The following is a 23,810-nucleotide window of genomic DNA, read 5'->3' as shown; positions in this document are numbered from 1 at the left end:
ATACTTTATGTGCAACATTAGTCAATTATTCAGAAAGAAACATTAAGACAGTTTATTTTGTTCCATGTAGAATAATTCCATCCATTAGGATTGTGCTTTGAACTAGAAATGGTTCTCTTTCCTCAATTCAAGAGTAAAGATAATTGGAGTGTTATAATCGTATTATTTTTGAATGACATCATTATTTATACGTTCAACTTTAAAATCTAAATTTATCAAGATTCTCGTTTATGGTTATAAAGTGAAGGAATTATGTGCCACTTTAAAAAAAATAATTTAGAGTGCCCAGTTCATTTTATTCCAATTAAGGGGCAATTTAGCATGGCCAATCCACCTATCTGCACATCTTTGGGTTGTGGGTGCGAAACTCACCCAAACACGGGAGAATATGCAAATTCCACACGGGCAGTGACCCAGAGCCATGATCGAACCTGGGACGTCGGCGCCATGAGACAGCAGGCTAACCACTGTGCCACTGTGCTGCCCTATTATGTGCCACTTCTGTTCGACTAGGATCTGTTGAATAAGTTATGATCTATCAGTTGTATCACACACACACAGTACAATTGCTACTTCTCCTACAGTGCAGTTCATCAGACATTGTCAGATATCATTACAGTATCAGTGTGTATGGTACTGCTGCTGAAGTTGGGGGCCAGCTAGTTTTGATATCAGCAGACATCTCCACCAACCCATGATTGATCATTCTTGCCCTGAGCCCTTTTTCAGGTGAAGGTTAGCACACCTCTTGATAATCTTCCAAAAGGTTGCACTTTCAATCTTCCTAATTTCCTGATTACACTAACTGCTTTGGATCTTCTCATCACCAGCCTTCCACCGATCACTGACTCTCAAATCCTCAACACCCACTCTCCACCACTCACAGCTATACTTCATACAATCATAGAATTTACAGTGCAGAAGGAGGCCATTTGGCCCATTGAGTCTGCACCGGCTCTTGGAAAGAGCACTCTACTTAAGCCCACACCTCCATCCTATCCCTGTAACCCCACCTAACCTAAGGGCAATTTAGCATTGCCAATCCACCTAACCTGCACATCTTTGGTCTGTGGGAGGAAACTGGAGCACCTGGAGGAAACCCAAGCAGACTTGGGGAGAACGTGCAGACTCCGCACAGCCAGTGACCCAAGCTGGGAATCGAACCTCGGACCCTGGAGCTATGAAGCAACTGTGCTACCGTGCCATCCTCTGTCTCTGCACTCAGTCAGCAGGTATCTTTCACATGCTTCCTCGTCCCGAATGGATATGCCAACTCTACCATGTTCAAGTATGGAGAATGTAGCTTTTCTTATGTATTAGAGTCACTCCTCAGACTATTAAATTTACCTTGTAACTGCACCACCAGCATTGGCATTATTAAAATGGACAAACTACTTTGCTCAGGGCCTACATAAGGCCATAAAAACACACATAACTTCATATTGATTTATTGGATCAAAATTAAATCTTAAATATGTTCTGAAAATAATGTATTTTTAGTCATTTACTGTTGAGTCCAATTCAAATTTCTGATTCATTGACTTTTGTTGATTTGTGTTTTTTTAAATTTGATCACTGAGCAGCGGGATGCAAATTTATCATTAAGGTATACAATTTAAATAGAAAATCTGCAGTAACTTCTTTTTCTTCACTACTAACAGTGCTTGACAGTCCAGAGGAACTTGACAAAAAACGTATTTGCCGTATAATCACCAGGGACTTCCCACAGTACTTTGCAGTTGTGTCCAGGGTCAGACAGGACAGTAACTTGATTGGCCCGGAAGGGGGTGTGCTGAGCAGTACTGTTGTACCACAGGTTCAAGCTGTCTTCCCTGAAGGAGCTTTAACAAAGAGGATTAGAGTTGGCCTCCAGGTAACTGATCTCCCACTGTTTCGAACAACATACCATCCTGGACCCAATTATTAAATCGGAAACATTAATTTGCTGTGTTTTATACATAAATAAGTTTTCATTGTTTTTCTTGCCCAGGCTCAGCCCATGCACATTGAACTAGTCAAGAAAATTCTGGGTAACAAGGCAACCTTTAGTCCAATAGTCACCCTGGAGCCTAGAAGAAGGAAATTCCATAAACCTATTACTATGACGATTCCCATTCCTAAATATTCTACTGAAGGGCTAATGAATGGCTATGGTGGAGATACTCCAACTCTCAGGTTACTTTGCAGTATAACAGGTAAGACATCAGCACTTGATTTTAAATGGTGACACAAAGCTGAAACTTTTGTTTTCACTGCCTGGGTGCTAATTGGTGAAGCATATCGTTGACCTGCCCGAGAATCTGCCTAATTTTCATTCCATTGAAATGAGTACAAATGTGACCACTGGGATATGCCACATCCAACCCCTCCTATCTGACCCATGCATATTTACCCTCATTCTTTTTTTCCTGCCCATCAAGCATTTTTTCAAGTTGCTTGATTTTCTCTTGCAGTGTATTCCTGCATTTTTCTTGAGTCCATTGTGAGACACCCTACTGAGCACCTACAGAAAATTCATATGTACCTCATCCATGATGTAACATGTTTTTAACCGGTCCTTTTTTCAAAGTCCTCTTTTAAATTTCTCATATACAACTAGCTAATAACCATGCATTTCTGAATGCTCACTAATTTTACCTTGAGTTATACATTCTGAGAGTTACCACTAGCTATGAAATATGAAGCTTTTCAAATTTGCCCTTACCTCCATTCTTGAACGCCCATCACACACTTTTCATATTTAAGGAACATTGAAAAATTGTGGCTGGAGCCTATGCTCATATTCAACAGCTTTGAGTACAAGGGCCGGATTTTCACTGAATCCTGGACTTCAAACATAGTAAGCAGGCCCTGGTAATGGGAATACTGTCTCCCCAACCCCATTTCTGACAGATCAAATTTTTGCTGGGAGGGTTAGTGGGGTGAGGTGTGGTTCACACAGGAGGGAAACCCAAACTCAGCAGGGCCATTTGAAATTAGTGCTGTGTTCAAACAGACCCTATTTTAGCTGTTGCAAAGGCCTTAAACAACATTGTGGATGTCACGAGTTGAGCAAATAGGCAGAAACACTTTTGAAGGGTGAATGAGGTCTATTCAAGGGTCATAATCTGATGTTTTTAAAAATCCCCTGCTCTTTAAACATGAAAAAACATGCTTACGCTGTCAATGAGAGTTTGAAAAACGCTCCGCTGGACTGCTTTGATTGACAGATGATTTGGTAGTGCAGTTTCAATAGAGATCTTTGTTGACATTTCCCCAAGAACTATTATTAAGTTGCTATGAATGCTTTACTGAGTTTCAAAATCTAAAATTAACACATTGGAAGTTCTAAGTTCACATTTTGATGCATCTGTTAAAGAATAAGCTGTAATTGATGTGGGGTCTGGATAGAAGTTTGTTTGTTTCTTTAAGAGAGTAACCAGTTGAGAAGAGTTAAAAGCTTTGAATTGGTTTCTTGAATTAGAGTTTTTGTTGCTGTCAAATATGTGTGAGTGAGAGCTGAATTAGATTGTTGCAAGTTTACTTTTTTGATCTCTGCATAGCTCCTAAGATCTGACCATGGTGGATACTGAGTAAGTGTCTATGGAGGTGCCATACGGAGTATGAGGAAGTATAATGGGTGGGTAGGTGCCACAAGTAGCAAAGAGTTAAAAGGGGGTATGGCGGTGGCTGGGGGTGTGAAGGATGAGGGTTCAAGGGTCTAATACATAAAACACCAGGAAAATAGCCCCAGAGCCTTCTAACCAGTCCACCTCAGCACTCACCCACCCCATAGCTACCAACAATCTGCTTCTGGATTGGCAGGGTCGATGTGATCCCACCCCTGCACCTCAAAGTGAAATTTCTGTCTGATGGGGCCATTTAAAACAAGTTACGTCCACAAAATCGGGAAAATTCTCAATTCTATTTACCAGCCTCGGTAGTGAAGATTTGGCCCCGTGTCATGAGCCCTCTATTTTATCCACCATCAGTTCCATTTATCTTGTTAGAATAAATTCCTTTTCTACAGTCACCCTTAATAGCCCAAATCTTCCAAGGAGTGGAAATCACAGTCGGATCACCGCTCCACTTCTATTTTTGTTTCCACCGCACCAAAACTCCTTATTTCTGACTTGGGGTGTCCGATCCTGACTTCGCCGGAAATGTGGAGTATAACCTAAAATGTAACTGCTTCTTCATAGCTCTGGATCATCAGGGATAGATAAGCAACACTCCCTTTTTATGGCACTAGCTGCTGTATTTGGGTAAATAAAGAGTTTTAAAGTCCCAACTGTTTTGAACAGTTGCAGAGCAATGGTAATGGGGTAGGTTGGGTAAAGAGATAGGGTTGGTGTGGGGTAAGGTGGCAGTTAGGCAGGTTGGCAGGGTGGCATCTGGATTGGGTGGTAGGTGGTGGAGTGGCAGTTGGGTAGGGTGGCTGTCAGGTAAGGTGGCAAGTGACTCGGGTAATATGGGGATAGGGTGATGGGTGGATCAGTGCTTGACCAGGAGCCAATGTAGGTCAGTGAACACAAGGGAGACAGGAGAATGGAACATGCTGCAAGTTGTGACACTGGCAGAAGAATTTTGTGTGACCTCAAGATATGGAAGATAGAATGTTGCAAAGTAGCAGGAGTGCATTATAATATTCGAGGCTAGGGTTAATGAAAGGATTATGAGGATTGTTGCAGCAGATAAGCGGCAATAGGAGAAAAGTCAGCCGATTTTATGGAGGTAGAAATAGGTGATCATTGATGGCATCTCCAGTACCTTATATATTGTGATCAAATTCTTGCACTAATGTTGTGACCAGTAATGTATGTGGTACTCAAGCTACTATCTAACTAGTGTTCTTTTTGTTCAAATATGACCTCCTTGCCCTTCTATTCTAGTCTTCACTCAATAAAAGAAAATATTGCGCATGACTTTCTGATCACCGTACATATTTGCTACTTTAAGGGATCTGAAAATATGCATGCAAGGGTTCTTCAGCTCCTCTTCACGTCTCAGAATCTGATCACTTTTTTAAAAAAATATTTTTTATTCTCCTTTTTCACATTTTCTCCCAAATTTACACCCACCAACACCAAACAATAATCAGTAACAAGTATGTCAATCCCCATATCAATAACAACGATCCCATCCTCCCGCGGAACCCCAAACATTAGCCCGCATGTTCACACAAACAAATGACAAAAAGGAATTGGGGATCACCCATCGTCGCCATTAACACACACAGCTCCGCAACCCTCCCACCCACACGCCCCAACTAATGTTCGATGTTATCCAGTTCTTGAAAGTGCATAATTAATAATGCCCATGAATTGTAGAACCCCTCTATCCTTCCCTCAGTTCAAACTTAACCTTCTCAAGAGTCAAGAATTCCAACAGGTCCCCCCACTATGCCAGGGCACAGGGTGGAGAGGTTGCTCTCCAACCTATCAGGATCCACCTTCGGGCGATCAATGAGTCGAAGGCTACAACATCTGCCTCTGCACCCGTTTCCAACCCTGGCTGGTCCGACACCCCGAATGTGGCCACCCGTGGGCCCGGGTCCAGTTTCACGTGCACCACTTTAGAAATTACCCTAAAAAGCTCCTTCCAGTAATCCTCTAGCTTTGGACAGGACCAAAACATATGAACGTGATTTCCCCCCCCCCCCCCGCAACGTTCTCTTCTACTCCTTCAAAGAATTGGCTCGTCCTCGTGAGATGTGCTCTGTATACCACCTTCAGCTGTATCAGCCCCAACCTCGCGCATGAGGTGGAGGCATTCACTTTCTGGAGCACCTCACACCAGAACCCATATCCTTGATCCAGTACAGTGAAGGACTGGAAAATAGTCCAAGTGACGATGGTGTGAGGGGAATTTGGAGGTAGCAAAGTTCCTAGCGTCTGCTGTTCTTGCCCTTCTAGCTCGTAGAGATTGTGGGTTTAGAAGGTGTTATTTAAGGAGGCTTGGTCCGTTGCTGCAGTGCATTTTATATATAAGGAGTAAATATTTAAGGTGATGGATGGGGTGCCAATCAAGAGGCTGCTTTGTTCCTGAATAGTGTCAAGTTTCTTGAGTGTTGTTGGAGCTGCAGTCATCCAGGCAAGTGCAGAGTATTCCATCAGACTCCTGACTTGTGCCTGGTAGATGGTGGACAGATTTTGGGGAGTCTGGAGGTGAGTTACTCAGTGCTGAGTTCCCAGTCTCTGACCTGCTCTTTGTGATCCCAAGAGACCTCAGTACTACTTGCCTGGTCCTGCTTTATGGTACCCAAAATGTTTGCAAATGTTTAACACAGAAGTGCTATTCATTATAATAAAGTAGGCTGACAGTTTTATAAACACCCTAAATGACATTTAGCTTTCAGTAATTTACTCACTTTTAGTATGGGTACACTTACATTTCAAGTTGTGCTTTTCCATAAGGATCCTCCTCCATTCTAACAAGAGCCTGTCGTATGAGAAACGTACCTATTTCACACAAGCAAAACAAAACTGTACTGTTCTATAGCTTGACCTTGGTTTCGGACAAGGCTTGGCACAACATCGAGGGCCGAAGGGCCTGTTCTGTGCTGTACTGTTCTATGTTCTATGTTTGAGGACTCTGGGTCTGTACTCGTTGGAGTTTAGAAGGATGAGGGGGATCTTATTGAAACTTACAGGATACTGCGAGGCCTGGATAGAGTGGACGCGGAGAGGATGTTTCCACTTGTCGGTAAAACTAGAACCAGAGGACACAATCTCAGATTAAAGGGACGATCCTTTGAAACAGAGATGAGGAGGAATTTCTTCAGCCAGGGAGTGGTGAATCTGTGGAACTCATTGTCGCAGAAGGCTGTGGAGGCCGTATAACAGAGAGTCTCTAAACCAGAAATAGATAGGTTCTTGATTAATAAGGGGACATGGGGTTATGGGGAGAAGGCAGGAGAATGGGGATGAGAAAAATATCAGCCATGACTGAATGGCGGAGCAGAGTCTATGGGCCGAGTGGCCTAATTCTGCTCCTGTGTCTTATGGTCTAACATGTAAATACACTGTGTGGCAAATTTACTCTGAATCTATTTAGCCTGCATGTGACTGAAAGACACAATTTAGATTTCCGGTGGCGGCCATGGAGGGGTAGGTCGTACATTTGATAGCTCCTGCCTGTAAAGGACTTTTGGACCTTTTCCCCCCGTTTTTTTCCCGATTTTATGGGATAAAGCAGTGAAGAGTGAGACAGTAAAGCGAAATCACCCTCCGGTGTATGGAGAATTGGACCAGAAGTGGCTGTGTGAGACGAGAAAGTCCTATGAGGGAGACGCAAGCAGAGCTGGTAGCACGGGACAGCATGGCGGAGGGCAAGGGCCACGGGGAGATGGCACAGTGGTTGATGGAGCAGCTGGTGAAGTTTTTCGCGGATTGCTTCGCCAAGCTGAAGAAGGACACACTGGACCCGATTAAGGCTTTGATTGATCAAGTGGTTCAGAATCAGGAAATCCACGGGAGAGCGATCCAGGAGGTCGAACAAATGTTGTCCGAGAACGAGGAGTATATAACCGTGCTGGAAAGCAAGGTGTGGATCATGAACGACCGCCAGAAAAGAATGCAGGAGAAGTTGGAAGACCTGGAGAACAGGTCCAGGAGGCAGAATCTCAGAATTGGATTGGATTGGATTTGTTTATTGTCACGTGTACCGAGGTACAGTGAAAAGTATTTTTCTGCGAACAGCTCAACAGATCATTAAGTAATGGGAAGAAAAGGGAATGAAAGAAAAGACATAATAGGACAACACAAGATATACAATGTAACTACATAAGCGCCGGCATCGGATGAAGCATATAGGGTGTAGTGTTAATGAGGTCAGTCCATAAGAGGGTCATTTAGGAGTCTGGTAACAGCGGGGAAGAAGCTGTTTTTGAGTCTGTTTGTACATGTTCTCAGACTTCTGTATCTCCTGCCTGATGGAAGAAGTTGGAAGAGCGAGTAAGCCAGGTGAGAGGGGTCTTTGATTATGCTGCCCGCTTTTCCCAGGCAGCGAGAGGTGTAAATGGAGTCAATGGATGGGAGGCAGGTTCCTGTGATAGACTGGGTGGTGTTAACGACTCTCTGAAGTTTCTTGTGGTCCTGGGCCGAGCAGTTGCCATACCAGGCTGTGATGCAGCCAGATAGGATGCTTTCTATGGTGCATCTGTAAAAGTTGATCCGGGCTAATGTGGAAGTTGGTAAGGGTTAATGTGGAGATTGTTGACCTCCCTGAAGGCAGTGAGGGTTCGGATGCAAGGGCCTATGTGACGCACATGTTGGAGAAGTTGATGGGGGCAGGGGCGTTCCCTCGGCCCCTAGAATTGGACAGAGCGCACAGAGGCCTCGCGAGGAAGCCCAGAGTGAACGAACCGCCGAGGGCCATGGTGGTATGTTTTCACCGTTTCATGGACAAGGAACACGTTTTGTGGTGGGCCAAGAAAGAACGGAGCAGCAAGTGAGAGAATTGTGAATTGCGCATTTATCAGGACCTGGGAGTGGGTTTGGCCAAGAGGCGAGTTGGGTTCAATCGGGCAAAAACGACCCTCTTTAAGAAGGGGGTGAAGTTCGGGATGCTGTACCCGGCCTGTCTGTGGGTCACACATGAGGAAGGGACTTCTACTTTGAAACGCCAGACGAAGTATGGACCTTTATTAAAGAAATGAAGCTGGAGGCGAATTAAAAGACACTAAAGCCTTGGAGAAGTACAGTGGCAGCGATTTGTGGTGCTGGATTGTAAAAATGTAAGTAGCTCTGTGTAAAATAATGGGCTGTGTGGATGGTTAAAGGTTGATCTGTCTTGCAGGGACCTTGTTAGAGGGGGGGATGGGCTTTGAATTTAGTTCTGCTTTTTGGGTGACTTTTTCTAAAGTGATTGTTTCTTCACTTTTTTTTCTGTTATTTGTTTACTGAGGAATGTGATGCTTTTAAAATGTTTATTCATGTGGGGGGGAGAGAGGAGAGTACAATAGGGAGACAGACTGCTTGGTGCCAGGGGCGGGAGCTATCAAGTCAGCACGGGTTAGCTGACTCTCGGAAGCGCAGTGGGGGGTGGACAGGTGTTAAGCTGGAGCTTGACTTGGGGGATTGGGTTTTTAATGTTGTTGCTAGGGGGGGAGGAAGTCGGGGGTGGGGGGCTGCTTTGCTGACAGGAACTGTTACTAGGGGACAAATGGGAGATCGGGATCGCCGACAGCCTGAGTGGGGACTTGAGGAAGCGGAGGGCGCGAGCTCGAGGCTGGCCTAAAATGGGTGATGGCTAGTCGGTCGGGGGGGGGGGGGGGGGAGGTGTTAGAAGACCCCGTCCAGGCTGATCACATGGAACGTGAGAGGACTGAATGGGCCGGTCAAGAGGGCTCACGTGTTCGCGCATTTGAGCCAGACGAGATTGAGGAAGGGGTGGGTTAGCCAAGTGTTCCACTCAGGACTGGACTCAAAGACCAGGGGGGTAGCGATCTTGATCAGCAAACGAGTGGCATTCGAGGCAGGAAGAATCGTGGCAGACAAGGGTGGTAGGTACATAATGGTGAGTGGGAAGCTGGAGGGGGTGCGAGTGGTACTTGTGAACATATATGCTCCGAATTGGGATGACGTGGAATTTATGAGGCGGGTGTTAGGTAAGATCCCAGACTTAGAGTCACATAACCTGATCATGGGAGGGGACTTCAACACAGTCATTGATCCAGAATTGGACCGGTCAAAATCCAGGACAGGGAGGAGTCCGGCTGCGGCAAAGGAATTGAAAGGTTTTATGGAACAGATGGGGGGAGTAGACGCATGGAGGTTTGCACGGCCGAGGACGAAGGAGTTTTCCTTTTTTTCTCATGTCCACAAGGTGTACTCTCGCATCGACTTTTTTGTTCTGAGCAGGGCGCTAATACCGAAGATAGTGGATACTGAGTACTCGGCAATTGTAGTGTCGGATCATGCACCGCACTGGGTGAATCTACAGGTTAATGTGGAGAGAGGGCAACACCCGCTGTGGAGACTGGATGTGGGGTTGCTAGCGGACGAGGCAGTCTGTGGGCGGGTTAACAAGTCCATCCGGAACTATCTGGAAACAAATGATAAGGGGGAGGTCTCTGCAGCGACGGTCTGGGAAGCTTTGAAGGCAGTAGTCAGAGGGGAATTAATCTCGATACGGGCCCACAGAGAAAAGGTGGAACGGACTGAGAGGGATAAATTAGTGGAGGAGATACTCCAGGTGGACAGGAGATACGCGGAGGCCCCGGACGCGGGGCTACTGAGGGAACGGCGGTGGTTGCAGTTGGAGTTTGGGCTGTTGACCACATGGAAAGCAGTGGAACAGTTGAGGAAGGCAAGGGGGGGCGATCTATGAGTACGGGGAAAAGGGAAGCAGAATGTTGACGGACCAGCTCAGGAAAAGAGAGGCAGCCAGGGAGATAGGTAAAGTAAAAAGTAGAGACAGTAATACTGTCCTGGACGCAGTGGGGGTGAACGAGGTGTTTAAAGACTTTTATAGTAAATTATATGAGTTGGAATCCCCGGCTGGGGTGGAGGGGATGAGGAAATTTCTGGATCAGTTGAGGTTCCCGAGGGTGGAGGAGGACCTGGTGGAGGGGCTGGGAGCCCCAATTGAGATTGAGGAAATAATCAAGGGGCTGGAGAGCATGCAGTCGGGCAAGGCCCCGGGGCTTGACGGCTACCCGGTGGAATTGTATAAAAAGTTTTCAGAGATATTGAGCCCACTACTGGTGAGGACATTTAACGAAGCAAGAGAGAAGGGAGTCCTCCCCCCAACAATGTCGCAGGCCTCGATTTCATTGACCTTGAAACGGGAGAAAGATCCGGAGCAATGTGGGTCATGCAGGCCGATTTCTCTACTGAATGTGGATGCCAAACTGCTGGCTAAGATACTGGCCACAAGGATAGAGGACTGTGTCCCGGGGGTGATAGGGGAAGACCAGACGGGATTTGTTAAGGGCAGGCAACTCAAGGCCAATGTTCGAAGGCTTCTAAATGTTATTATGGTGCCCTCAGAAGGAGAGGAGGCGGAGGTGGTGGCAGCGATGGATGCAGAGAAGGCTTTTGATCAGGTGGAGTGGAATTACCTGTGTGAGGCGCTGGGAATGTTTGGGTTGGGTGAGGGCTTTATTGACTGGGTGCGGTTGCTCTATTGGGCACCAGTAGCGAGTGTGCTTACGAACCGGCTGAGGCCGGGGGATTTTGAACTACATCGAGGGACGAGGCAAGGGTGCCCCCTCTCCCCATTACTGTTTGCTCTGGCCATAGAGCCATTGGCCATGGCGTTAAGAGCCTCTAGGAACTGGAAAGGGCTGGTTCGGCGGCGGGGGGGGGGGGGGGGGGGGGGGGAGCACTGGTCTCGCTCTACGCAGATGACCTGCTCTTGTACATTTCGGACCCGTTGGAGGGGATGGGGGAAGTAATGCGAATCTTGGGGGAATTTGGCAATTTTTCGGGGTATAAATTGAACATCGGGAAAAGCGAGATGTTTGTGATCCAGGCAAGAGGGCAGGAGAAGAGACTGGGAGAGCTGCCGCTGGTGGGGAAGAGCTTTCGATATCTGGGAATCCAGGTGGCCTGGAAATGGGTGATACTACACAAGTTAAACCTATCCCGGCTGGTAGAACAAATGAAAGGGGACTTTAAGAGATGGGACATGCTCCTGCTATCACTGGCGGGGAGGGCATAGGCTGCGAAAATGACGGTCCTCCCCAGATTTCTGTTCGTCTTTCAGTGCCTCCCCATCTTCATCCCTAAGGCCTTTTTCAAGCAGGTGAATAAGATTATTTTGGGCTTTGTGTGGGCGAGTAAAACCCCGCAAGTGAAGAAAGTGTTGCCAGAGTGCAGTCGGGGGGAGGGTGGATTGGCGCTGCCGAACTTCTGCAATTACTACTGGGCGGCTAATATAGCCATGATCAGGAAGTAGGTAGTGGGGGAGGGGTCGGCATGGGAGCAGATGGAGGCGGCGTCATGTAAAGACACCAGTCTGGGAACATTGGTAACAGCACCTCTGCCGTTCTCGCCGGCCCGATACTCCACAAGTCCGGTGGTCGTGGCGGCTCTGAGGATCTGGGGGCAGTGGAGGAAAGATAAGAGAGTGGAGGGAGCATCGATTTGGACCCTGATTTATAATAACCACAGGTTTGTACCGGGTAGGCTAAATGGCGGGTTCTGGAGTTGGCAGAGGGCAGGAATTAGAAGGATGGGAGATCTATTTATAGATGGGAACTTTTTCCGCCTTGAAAGCTTTGGAGGATAAATTAAAATCGCCAGCAAGGAATGGTTTTAGGTATTTGCAGGTGCGTGACTTCCTGAGAAAACAGGTGCCGGCCTTTCCGCTGCTGCCGCCACGGGGGATACAGGATGGAGTAGTTTCCGGTATCTGAATGGGAGAGGGGAAGGTATCGGATATTGACCAGGAGCTTTCGTAGGCGGAGGAAACTCCGGTGGAGGAGCTTAAGGGCAAGTGGGAGGAAGAGCTAGGAGGAGAGATAGAGGCGGGTCTATGGGCGGATGCCCTAAGTAGCGTTAATACCTCCTCATCGTGCACCAGGCTTAGCCTGATATAATTTAAGGTAGTCCACCGGGCACACATGACAGTGGCTAGGTTGAGCAAGCTTTTCAGGGTAGAGGATAGGTGTGCGAAGTGCGCGGGAAGCCCAGCAAATCATATCCACATGTTTTGGGCATGCGCGAAGCTTAGAGGGTTTTGGCAGGGTTTTGCTAAGGCAATGTCCTGTGGTAGTATGCATTAGGGGTCATGTGGGACTGTGAAGCCGTGATGTCATTGGCTGACAGATCCCGGGTCCTGGTTGGCTGTTGACCTCTAGCTCCGCCCTGAAGGTGGAGTATAAGAACCAGGAGTTCTCCCCCGCAGGCCAGTCTGCTACTGAACTGCGGGGAACAAGTCACGCTTAATAAAGCCTCATCGACTTCATCTCTATTCGTCTCTCGTGAGTCTTTGTGCGCTACAATTTATTAAGCGTGCTTAAAGAACTATGGAGCTCAGGATCATCCCGGAATGCCTGAGGATCAGCCCCCACGCAGTGAACTCAGCAGCAGTTTTCAAACACTGGCAGACTTGTCTCGAGGCCTACCTCAGAACGGCCCCCGGCCGGGTCACAGAAGACCAGAAACTACAGGTCCTGCACTCGAGGGTAAGCCCGGAAATTTTCCCTCTCATCGAAGACGCAGAGGATTTCCAGACGGCGTTCGCAGCACTAAAGAGCATCTATGTTCGCCCAGTGAACCAGATCTACGCACGCTACCAACTCGCAACGAGACGGCAAAGTCCCGGAGAATCGATAGATGAATTCTACGCCGCGCTACTAATTTTGGGACGGGCCTGCAGCTGCCCGCCGGTAAACGCGATGGAACACACGGACATATTAATGCGTGATGCTTTTGTGGCTGGTATGAACTCTTCCCAAATCCGCCAAAGACTTTTAGAAAAAGAGTCGCTAGGACTCTCAGAGGCACGGGCCCTTGCAGCCTCCCTGGATGTGGCCGCGTGAAACGCCCGCGCCTACGGCCCCGACCGCGCGGCAGCCCTTTGGGCTCCGTGGACCCCCGTCGGGACAAACCTCCCCCCCCCCCCCCCCCCCCCCCACCCCACAGGCTTGCGCGGTTCAGACGCCAAGTCGTCCCGGGGGAGCCCGCTGCTATTTCTGCGGCCAGGCGAAACACCCCTGGCAGCGCTGCCCGGCCCGCGCAGCGATTTGTAAGAGCTGCGGGAAAAAGGGCCATTTCGCGGCTGTGTGCCGGTCCCGGGAGGTCGCCGCTGTCCCCGGAGAACAAGGAGTCCTGCGCGCTTCTAACGCTCCCCAAGGGCAGCACGGCAGCATTGTGGATAGCACAATTGCTTCACAGCTCCAGGGTCCCAGGTTCGATTCCCGGCTTGGGTCACTGTCTGTGCGGAGTCTGCACATCCTCCCCGTGTGTGCGTGGGTTTCCTCCGGGTGCTCCGGTTTCCTCCCACAGTCCAAAGATGTGCAGGTTAGGTGGATTGGCCATGATAAATTGCCCTTCGTGTCCAAAATTGCCCTTTGTGTTGGGTAGGGTTACTGGGTTATGGGGATAGGGTGGAAGTGTTGACCTTGGGTAGGGTGCTCTTCCAAGAGCCGGTGCAGACTCGATGGGCTGAAAGGCCTCCTTCTGCACTGTAAATGCTATGCTATGCTATGCTAACCCCCCCCCCAGCGCCCCATGTACGACCCGCAGGCGCAACCAGTTTGGGTCCCGGCCACCGCTGTCCAGCGCCCCATGTACGACCCGCAGGCGCAACCAGTTTGGGTCCCGGCCACCGCTGTCCCCAGAGAACAAGGTGACCTGTGCGTTTCTAATGCTCCCCAACCCCCCCAGCGCCCCATGTGCGACCCGCAGGCGCCGCCATTTTGGGTCCCGGCCACCACGAGGGGAGGAGGGGCGCCGCCATCTTGGGAACCCCCAGACCTGTGCGACGCATGGGGACGGCCATTTTGTCCACCCCCGCCGCCATCTTGTGACCCCCCAGCCATGTGCGATGCATGGGGGTGGCCATTTTGTTCACCCCGCCGCCATCTTGTTCACCCCCGCCGCCATCTTGGACGGCAACAACGGGCCCCAGTGTCGACGGCTCCACGGGGTTCGAGGAAGACGCTCTAGCACTACGATCACGTCTGGCCTCAATGACGCTGGACCAAGCACGACCCTGGACGCTCCAGACGGCGACAACAACGGTGCTGATAAACGGGCACGAGACACCATGCCTGGTCGACTCCGGGAGCACGGAAAGCTTCATCCACCCCGACACGGTAAGACGCTGTTTTTTGACCATCCGTCCCAGTGCGCAAAAGATTTCCCTAGCTGCAGGATCCCACTCCGTACAGATTAAAGGCTTCTGCATAGTGACCCTAACGGTGCAAGGGATGGAGTTTAAAAACTACAGGCTCTACGTCCTTCCCCAACTCTGCGCGCCCACATTACTGGGATTAGACTTCCAGTGCAATCTGCAGAGCCTGACCTTCCAATTCGGCGGCCCAATACCCCCACTCACTATCTGCGGCCTCGCAACCCTCAAGGTTGAGCCCCCATCCTTGTTTGCAAACCTCACCCCGGATTGCAAACCCGTCGCCACTAGGAGCAGATGGTACAGCGCCCAGGACCGGACATTCATTCGGTCCGAGATCCAGCGGCTACTGAAGGAAGGCATAATCCAGGCCAGCAACAGTCCCTGGAGAGCACAGGTGGTAGTAGTAAAGACAGGGGAGAAGCAAAGAATGGTCATAGACTATAGCCAGACCATTAACAGGTACACACAACTAGATGCGTACCCCCTCCCCCGCATATCCGACATGGTCAATCGGATTGCCCAATATAAGGTCTTCTCCACCGTGGACCTCAAGTCCGCCTACCATCAGCTCCCCATCTGCCCAAGTGACCGCAAGTACACAGCCTTCGTGGCAGACGGGCGATTATACCACTTCCTAAGGGTCCCATTTGGCGTCACAAACGGGGTCTCGGTCTTCCAACGAGAGATGGACCGAATGGTTGATCAACACGGGTTGCAGGCCACGTTCCCGTACCTCGACAACGTAACCATCTGCGGCCACGATCAGCAGGACCACGACGCCAACCTCCAAAAATTCCTCCAGACCGCTAAAGCCTTGAACCTCACATACAACGAGGACAAGTGCGTTTTTTGCACAAACTGGCTAGCCATCTTGGGATATGTAGTGCGCAATGGGATAATAGGCCCCGACCCCGAACGCATGCGCCCCCTCATGGAATTTCCCCTCCCGCACTGCTCAAAAGCCCTAAAACGCTGCCTGGGGTTCTTTTCATATTACGCCCAGTGGGTCCCCCAGTACGCAGACAAGGCCCGCCCCCTAATACAGACCACGACCTTCCCTCTGTCGACAGAGGCTTGCCAGGCCTTCAGCCGCATCAAAGCGGATATCGCAAAGGCCACGATGCGCGCCATCGACGAGTCCCTCCCCTTCCAGGTCGAGAGCGACGCCTCCGATGTAGCTCTAGCGGCCACCCTTAACCAAACGGGCAGGCCCGTGGCTTTTTTCTCCCGAACCCTCCACGCTTCAGAAATCCGCCACTCCTCAGTGGAAAAGGAAGCCAAAGCCATCGTGGAAGCTGTGCGACATTGGAGGCATTACCTGGCCGGCAGGAGATTCACTCTCCTCACGGACCAACGGTCGGTAGCCTTCATGTTCGATAATGCACAGCGGGGCAAAATTAAAAACGACAAGATCTTAAGGTGGAGGATCGAGCTCTCCACCTTCAACTATGAGATCCTGTACCGTCCCGGAAAGCTGAACGAGCCGTCCGATGCCCTATCCCGCGGCACATGTGCCAACGCACAAATTAACCGCCTCCAAACCCTCCACGAGGTCCTCTGCCACCCGGGGGTCACTCGGTTCTACCACTTTATAAAGTCCCGCAACCTCCCCTACTCTGTGGAGGAGGTCCGTACAGTCACTAGGAACTGCCACATCTGCGCAGAGTGCAAACCGCACTTTTTCAGGCCGGATGGTGCGCACCTGATCAAGGCTTCCCGTCCCTTTGAACGCCTTAGTCTGGATTTCGAAGGTCCCCTCCCCTCCACCGACCGCAACACATACTTCCTGAATGTGGTGGACGAGTACTCCCGTTTCCCCTTCGCCATCCCCTGACATGACATGACAGCGGCCACAGTCATTAAAGCCCTTAACACCATATTCACACTGTTCGGTTGCCCCGCATACGTCCACAGCGACAGGGGGTCCTCCTTCATGAGTGACGAGCTGCGCCAGTTCCTGCTCAGCAACGGTATAGCCTCGAGCAGGACGACCAGCTACAACCCCCGGGGGAACGGGCAAGTAGAGAGGGAGAACGGCACGGTCTGGAAGACCGTCCTACTGGCCCTACGGTCCAGGGATCTCCCAGTTTCACGGTGGCAGGAGGTCCTCCCGGACGCCCTCCACTCCATCCGGTTGCTACTGTGTACTAGCACTAACCAAACGCCTCATGAGCGCCTCCTCGTCTTCCCCAGGAAGTCCTCCTCTGGAACGTCGCTGCCGACCTGGCTGGCGGTCCCAGGATCCATCTTGCGCCGAAAACATGTGCGGGCGCACAAGTCGGACCCGTTGGTCGAGGGGGTTCGCCTCCTCCACGCGAACCCGCAGTACGCTTACGTAGAGTACCCCGACGGCCGACAGGACACGGTCTCCCTGCGAGATCTGGCACCCGCCGGCAACACGCACACCCCCCCCGACACCAATCACCCCCTCCCTGCCACCGGCGCACCCCGCGAGCGCCCCCTTCCCGGGAGGATCGGTCCTCCTCCCAGGTCCGACCAGAAGTGAAGCTGAAGCAGAAACCGTAAGGCTCCCGGAGACGACAACACTGGAACAAGCACCACCACCGGGGCCGAGGCGATCGACGAGGACGACCAGACCGCCCGACCGACTCGTGGCATCGATGTAACACTACAATGTTGTGGACTTTAACGAGAACTCTTTCTTTTTCCCCCTTTCTACTGTAAATAGTTCAAAACAAAAAAAACCTCTGTACATACTGTGATGACATGCAAACGTTTTCCTCCCAGGACCAGCCTTGTAAACCCTTACCACCATGCGAAGCACCACCCCGCCGGGTTCATTTTTAACAAGGGGTGAATGTGGTAGTATGCATTAGGGGTCATGTGGGACTGTGAAGCCGTGATGTCATTGGCTGACAGATCCCGGGTCCTGGTTGGCTGTTGACCTCTAGCTCCGCCCTGAAGGCGGAGTATAAGAACCAGGAGTTCTCCCCCGCAGGCCAGTCTGCTACTGAACTGCGGGGAACAAGTCACGCTTAATAAAGCCTCATCGACTTCATCTCTATTCTTCTCTCGTGAGTCTTTATGCGCTACATGTCCATGGTGCTAAAAACACGGGTGGTGCCGAGTCCGGAGGTAACGGTCTTTGGAGTGTCGGAAGATCCGGGAGTTCAGCGGGCGAAAGAGGCTGACATCCTGGCCTTTGCCTCCCTGGTAGCCCGGACACGGATCTTATTAATGTGGAGGGACTCAAAAGCCCCCGAGTGTAAAGACCTGGGTTAGTAACATGGTTGGGTTTCTCAGTCTTGAGAAAATAAAGTTTGCCTTAAGAGGGTCAATGTTAGGATTCTCCCGGAGGTGGCAGCCATTCGTCGACTTTCTCGGGAAAAATTTAAAATGTCAGCAGATGCAGTATTCCAAGGGGGGGGGGGGGGGAGGGCGGGAGGGAGGCGGGGGGGATTGTTGTATGGTTGAGGTGTGTGAAGATTGGGCTGGGAGGGGGAAATGTTTATTTTACCATGTTGATGTCATTGTTTTTGTTACTGTTATTAAAAAAATTCAAATACCTTAATAAAATATTATTTTTAAAAAAGAAAGACATATTTTACAACTTTGGAGTAAAAGTTTCTGGCTTTGCCTTTCTTCCTAGGTGGAACAACACCAGCACAATGGGAAGATATAACTGGAACTACGCCATTATCATTTGTCAACGAGTGTGTTTCATTCACTACAAATGTGTCAGCTAGGTAAGGATTATAGAGAATGTGAACCCAGGTTCATCAGATTGCTGCACTTAAAACTAATCATCACTTATATTCAATCCTAAACAATTCATTACACTAATCCAATGAATAGCAGATGGTTGACTGAGACTGAATAAAATGTTTCTTGTTTTGCTTGTTTGCAGGTTCTGGCTCATAGATTGCCGGCAGATTCAAGAATCTGTCAATTTTGCCACACAAGTGTACAGAGAAATTATCTGTGTACCGTACATGGCCAAATTTGTAGTTTTTGCCAAATCACTTGATCCAATTGAGGCACGATTGAGATGTTTTTGTATGACAGATGACAAGGTGGACAAAACATTGGAACAGCAGGAAAATTTCACAGAAGTTGCAAGGAGCAGGGATGTTGAGGTACTGGAACAAATAATGAATGGGTTTAATGGCTAGGCAGTCCTCTGGAGTAATGGAGGAGTGCACCAAGGTCTGATCAGTGCCTTTCTCCCTCCAAAAACTACGTTCTAGGTGCAGTGAATAGAGAAAACTGTGACCACACTTATGGATTTGTAACTCTCTCCGCATAATCTTTCTCTAATGACTGTGCCCAGATGATGCAATGCATCAAAACACAGTGACAGGAAGATGTGTGCAATGAGCACCATTTTACAAAATAAAATGTGTTGTATTTCTCCACTTCGCATATATAATTACACGCATGTATGAACTCATCATTTTTTTTGTAAAGTTTAATTCACAATTGACTCAGTGCAATTTTATATCGCATTTATTCTGACTATAGTATGAATCACAGCAGTTGTTAAAAATGTAGTTTAAAATAAAAGTATATCTGCAGAAAGACTCAGTCTGACTCTATCTAAAAATACTTCAGTTTCCTAAGCTCATGTGTTTTAGCTAACTTTAAACTGTTGCTGACCTTCAGTACTTTTTCTGGTTCCTACCCTCCTCCTTCTGCCCCTCCCTACCTGCTTTACACGGCCTCACTTCCTCTTCCTCCCCAATGGAGTAATTAAAGCATACAGTGCAGAAAGTGAATAAATCAGAAACATTTTACTAATGGAGACATGAATGTTTTAATCTGATTCACCTGTGTTTTTGTAGGTATTGGAGGGAAAGCCAATTTATGCTGACTGTTTTGGCAATCTTGTGCCTCTCACAAAGAGTGGACAGCATCACCTGTTCAGTTTCTATGCTTTCAAAGAAAATAGACTTGCACTGTTTGTCAAGGTATAGTAAATCAAATCATTGTTTGGACCACTAAGTAGCTTGTAATGTGTCAAGATATATTTAGCTGTCATGCTTATCAATTTCATTCCTTCCCTACCCTTCAACTAATCTCCAAACTTCTTAAAAGTTCAGAATCAAAACTTAGAAAATAGGAACAGAGGAAGCCATTCGTCCTTTCGAGCCTGCTCCACCATTCATTATGATCATGGTTAATCCTCCCTGATATCCTTTGATCCCCTTCATCCCCAAGTGCTTTGTCAAACTGCTCCATGAAAACATATAATGCTGGATTTTGGTTGGAAACCATTTACCATCCAGTATCTTGCTGGAGTTACTGTTTAATATGTGTGGGTGTAGATGGTGAATGCCAGCAGCCTATTTAACCACAGGATTCTCCACTCACCCAAACTATTTGCAGCAGAGGTCTTGGACCTATCTAAGCAGGACCCTTGACAGATTTGTCCTTGATGTTGCAACCAAGGTGCAAAATATCTTTTGAACTTGGCTAACTCTGTGGAGACTGGAAATCCTGCGATCTTTTAGTCTATAAAACATTGCCGCTTATTGGGCAGTGATTTAACATATAACCATTTTGTTTTTCAAATAATTACACTCGGCTGTTACTCAAAAATGAAATGTGAAGAACATTTTTTGTAACTTGACTGATAATTCATTTGAAATCTGTCAGAATTGTCTATGTTTGTGGAATGTTATAAATTAAAAATTCCATAGCGCCATAAGAATTGTGATTACAGTTCATCAACCACTCTATGCACAGCATTATACACTTTAGGGAGGCTTCTTGCACCACACAGTATATATCGGGGGTGAGCCTGCCTCCAATTAGTCAGCTGGCCTCGCTCTAATGTTTTGGGAGACTTTAGCATGAGACTTGTGTCCATCCCCAGGAGGATGTCCTGCCTTACTAGAACTAGGAACATAGGATTTAGGAGCAGGAGTGGGCCATTGAGTCCGCTCCGCCATTAAATAAGATCATGGCTGATCTGGTTGTGTCTCAGCTCCACTTTGCCATCTGCCTCTCCATAACCCTTTACTCTCTTGTCTATCAAAAATCTGTCTAACTCTGCCTTGAATAAATTCAATGACCCAGCCTCCACTGCTTTCTGAAGAAGAGAATTCCACATGCAAATGACCCTCTGAGAGAAATGATTTCTCTTCATCTCCATCTTAAAGGGTAGACCTCTTATTCTTAAATTATGTCCCCTAGTTCTTGTCTCTCCCACACACGTAAACATCCTCCCGGTACCTACAGGCACGTCCCCTCAGGATCATATATGTTTCAATAAGATCACTTCTCATTCTTCTGATCTCCAGTGGGTTTAGGGTAAACCCGTCTAACTGTTCATCATAAGATAAGACACTCAGCTCAGTAATGAGTTGAATTAACATTCTATAAATTGCTTCTAATGTAATTATGGTTTCCCTTCCCACCATCCGAGGAGAGTCAGAGAACACATCCCTGCTGATATTGCCTGCTCTCCAGCCATTTCACACTCCAACAGACATCAATTACCAGGAGGCGGGACTTATGCCACCACTCAAAGTCCCACCTCAAAGAGCTGCTGGAGAATCCGATTGGCTGGCAGCTCTCTAGCTCGATGACGCCAGAAGCTGCAGTGCACAGGACTGGGACTGCCAGCACTCCCCAGAGCCTCAGTCCCAGGAATTCAAGAAGAGCTAAGTTTTTGGGGTCTCAGGTGGGGAAGGTAGGGAAGACCTTTGGAGAGGAGGGGTGGACAGAAGGGTTGTTGGAGGAGGCTGGGTGGGAAACTGCCCTTAAGAGGTTAATAATTGGCCACTTAAGGGCTTCAAATGGAGAAAGGATAGGTGGACAGACATAGGCCTCGCGTGTCCAAATTTAAATTGCAGAGACGTTTGTGTGGGCATGAACCTAGCAGGAAGGCCAGCTGAGGAATTTTACACTATAAACCCACCAGCAGAGAAACATAAAATTATTCTATATATCTTTTTTCACATAAGGAAACAAAGCTGTATACAATATTTCAAGATAGTAGTCTTGCCAAGGCCCTGTGCAGCTGCAGTAAAGCTTCCCTAATTTAATATTCCATTCACCTTGCAATAAATGCCAATATTCCCTTTTACTTCCTTATCACTTGTTTTCCTAATTACTAAGTTTTGTAAGGGCCCCGAAGAATCCAGTACGAGTTTTAAGGATACAAAATAATAACGTTTATTTACTATAACAATATATACATAACAGTAGCAGTAACTTCCCTTGCTACCTTCTCCTTCCTCCTGGTTCCTGGACTGGCCAGCTTATTTATAGTAGGAGTTTCTCCGCCCCCCTCATTGGGGAAGTTCATACTCCCATAGGATTGTGGGATAGTCATTAGTCCCCAGCCAATCGTCAGTAGGCAGGTTATAACATCCCTCCCCCCCCCCCCCAAAGTCCAAGGAATCCCATCCTCGTCGCCAGTTTTGTAAGGGCCGTGAAGAATCCAGCACGAGTTTTAAGGATACAAAATAATAACGTTTATTTACTATAACAATATATACATAACAGTAGCAGTAACTTCCCTTGCTACCTTCTCCTTCCTCCTGGTTCCTGGACTGGCCAGCTTATTTATAGTAGGAGTTTCTCCGCCCCCCTCATTGGGGAAGTTCATACTCCCATAGGATTGTGGGATAGTCATTAGTCCCCAGCCAATCGTCAGTAGGCAGGTTATAACACTAAGTTTTCCTGATTCATGTACCAGGATGCCCAGATCCCTCAGTCCCACTGAGTTCTGCAATCTTTCTCCTTTTAAATAATATACTGCTTTTCCATTCTTTTGGACAAATTTCACATTTTCCCACATATTAGTCCATCTAACAATTTTTTTTCTCACTCCCTTAACTAATGTCCCTTTACAGACTCCCGAGCTCATCTTAACAACTTACTTTCTGACCTATCTTGGTGTCATCGTGAAATCTAACTACCGTACATTCCTGAAGGTCTTCTCAACCTTGCCCCTCGCTTGAGGTGTGGTGATCCTCAGGTTAATCCACCACAACTCAGCTCTCCTCATCAAAGGGGAAAGCAGCCTCTGGTCATCTGGGTCTATGGCGACTTTACTTTTACATTCCTGAAAAAAACTCATTTCCCTCTATTCTCTGCTTTCTGTTAGCTAACCGATCCTTTATCCATGTTAATATGTTACCCGCTACACCATGTAATCTCATCTTGTGTATTGTAACCTTTGATGTGGCACCTTACCAAATGCTTTCTGGAAATCCAAGTACACCAATCCAAGCTGTCAGCGAATCACAGACCAGCAGCTCTGCAATTCTTTTTAAATTTAGAGTACCCAATTATTTTTTTCCAGTTAAGGGGCAATTTAGTGTGGCTAATCTACCTAACCTGCACATCTTTGGGTTGTGGGGGTGAAACCCACGCAGACGCGGAGAGAATGTGCAAACTCCACATAGTCAGTGGCCCCGGGCCGGGATCGAACCGGGGTCCTCAGCGCCATAGGCAGAAATGCTAATCAACCCCCCAACATGCCGCCCTAAGCAGCTATGCATATTGGAGGTGTCAACAGGCATCGTACCACTGCTGGTGCTGCAGGTAGGCCAAAGACACTCAGCAATAGACCCAGGCACTCGGGTACGTCCAGAATCTCCATGGGGCCTTGCTGGCAGGCTCCGGCAAGGCGGGTGAGGAGGGCATTTTGGACAGGGCAGTGTGGGAAGGTAGACATGGGAGGAAAAACTAGGCGTGAGGCCTACATGGGCCAACTATGGGCGGCGCGTAGCACAGTGGTTAGCATTGTTGCTTCACTGCGCCAGGGTCCCAGGTTCAATTCGCGGCTTGGGTCACTGTCTGTGCAGAGTCTGCACGTTCTTCCTGTGTCTGTGTGGGTTTCCTCCGGGTGTTCCGGTTTCCTCTCATAAATCCCGAAAGACGTGCTTGTTAGGTAATTTGGACATTCTGAATTCTCCCTCAATGTACCCGAACCGGTGCCGGAATATGACGACTCGGGGCTTTTCACAGTAACTTCATTGCAGTGTTGGTGTAAGCCTACTTGTGACAACAAGATTATTATTATTACAATTGGCACAGAAGGCCCAGCA

At 48.3% G+C, this 23,810-nt stretch overlaps 1 protein-coding gene across 27 annotated transcripts in view; it reads left to right on the top strand.

Annotated features, from left to right (window-relative positions):
* The window catches only part of ank2b (ankyrin 2b, neuronal), a 1,300,297-nt gene that overhangs the window by 1,165,165 nt on the left and 111,322 nt on the right, over positions 1–23,810 (top strand). For all 27 annotated transcript variants that reach the window (XM_072495860.1, XM_072495874.1, XM_072495872.1 and 24 more), the window contains 5 exons: positions 1,662–1,873; positions 1,991–2,195; positions 18,398–18,494; positions 18,656–18,884; positions 19,590–19,715. In XM_072495860.1, the coding sequence (XP_072351961.1) occupies positions 1,662–1,873; positions 1,991–2,195; positions 18,398–18,494; positions 18,656–18,884; positions 19,590–19,715 (869 nt within the window). The remainder of the gene's footprint in view (positions 1–1,661; positions 1,874–1,990; positions 2,196–18,397; positions 18,495–18,655; positions 18,885–19,589; positions 19,716–23,810) is intronic.

The sequence above is a fragment of the Scyliorhinus torazame genome, chromosome 3 (assembly GCF_047496885.1).
Source record: "Scyliorhinus torazame isolate Kashiwa2021f chromosome 3, sScyTor2.1, whole genome shotgun sequence".
NCBI classification, from domain to species: Eukaryota; Metazoa; Chordata; class Chondrichthyes; order Carcharhiniformes; family Scyliorhinidae; genus Scyliorhinus; species Scyliorhinus torazame.
This window is presented reverse-complemented; position numbering and strand designations above follow the sequence as displayed.